At 51.0% G+C, this 857-nt stretch overlaps 1 protein-coding gene across 1 annotated transcript in view; it reads left to right on the top strand.

The window, feature by feature from the left end:
- Positions 1-857, top strand: part of BSX (brain-specific homeobox) — a 4494-nt gene that overhangs the window by 2877 nt on the left and 760 nt on the right. Inside the window, exon 3 of the mRNA XM_010830660.1 lies at positions 681-856. Coding sequence (XP_010828962.1) covers positions 681-856 — 176 coding nt within the window. The remainder of the gene's footprint in view (positions 1-680; position 857) is intronic.

Genomic DNA, 857 nt, shown 5'->3' with positions numbered 1-857 from the left:
CCCCCCCCCCCCTTAATGTTTCTCACAGCCGCAAGTCTTCATATCCACCCTCTCCCTAACACACTCTCACACACATGCACAAATATGAGCCTTCTTCCTATTTCCCTGTCCTGAGTGGGAGAATTGTTTTCATTTTCTTCCAGATGCTTTTCACCTGCAACCTCAAAACGCCTGGCTCCACTCCCTCTCCTCTGTTCTCTGAAACCCAACTTGCTGTGAAAGCGCAGGCCTGCCAGGCCCCAGTGATTTTTCTCTCTGATGAGAAGCAGCAAGTCTGCTTCTCTTCTCTTCCTGTCCAGGAGTCTTGCTGGACAAGGTATTTAGATGTCACAGTCAGAGAAACGTGAGTTGAACGGAAAGGAAGCTCACCCACGCAGCACTTACTGTTAGAGGTTCTAATTAATAGCAGTATTAGTATGTACTAAGCACACCATATTGAGCCTCGTTGTTATTTTGGGGCAATTACTTCTGAGAGCTCTAGGATATCTGGTTCCCATTCAAGCTAAGACGACAACTTGTGAGCCCTTCAGGTGTGACCTAACCCAAGGGTGAGACAGTCGATGGCTTCTGGATAATTCGTCAGTGGGTTGAAGTCTATTTTCTTAAACCCCAGCAATCGCTTTTATCTTCGCTGAGTCTGAAGGAATGACGTGCTTTTCTGTCTTTCTCCCCGGAATCAGGTGAAAACGTGGTTCCAGAACCGGCGGATGAAGCATAAAAAGCAGCTGAGGAAAAGTCAAGATGAACCCAAAGCGCCTGATGGGCCCGAGAGCCCCGAGGGCAGCCCCCGCGGCCCCGAGGCCGCACCCGCCGAGGCTCGGCTGGGCCTGCCTGCCGGCTCCTTCGTGCTGACTGAG

This window comes from Bison bison, unplaced genomic scaffold (assembly GCF_000754665.1).
Source record: "Bison bison bison isolate TAMUID 2011002044 unplaced genomic scaffold, Bison_UMD1.0 scf7180017864518, whole genome shotgun sequence".
Classification (NCBI taxonomy): Eukaryota; Metazoa; Chordata; class Mammalia; order Artiodactyla; family Bovidae; genus Bison; species Bison bison.
Note: the sequence above shows the minus strand (reverse complement) of the source record. Positions and strands in the feature narration are given on the sequence as shown.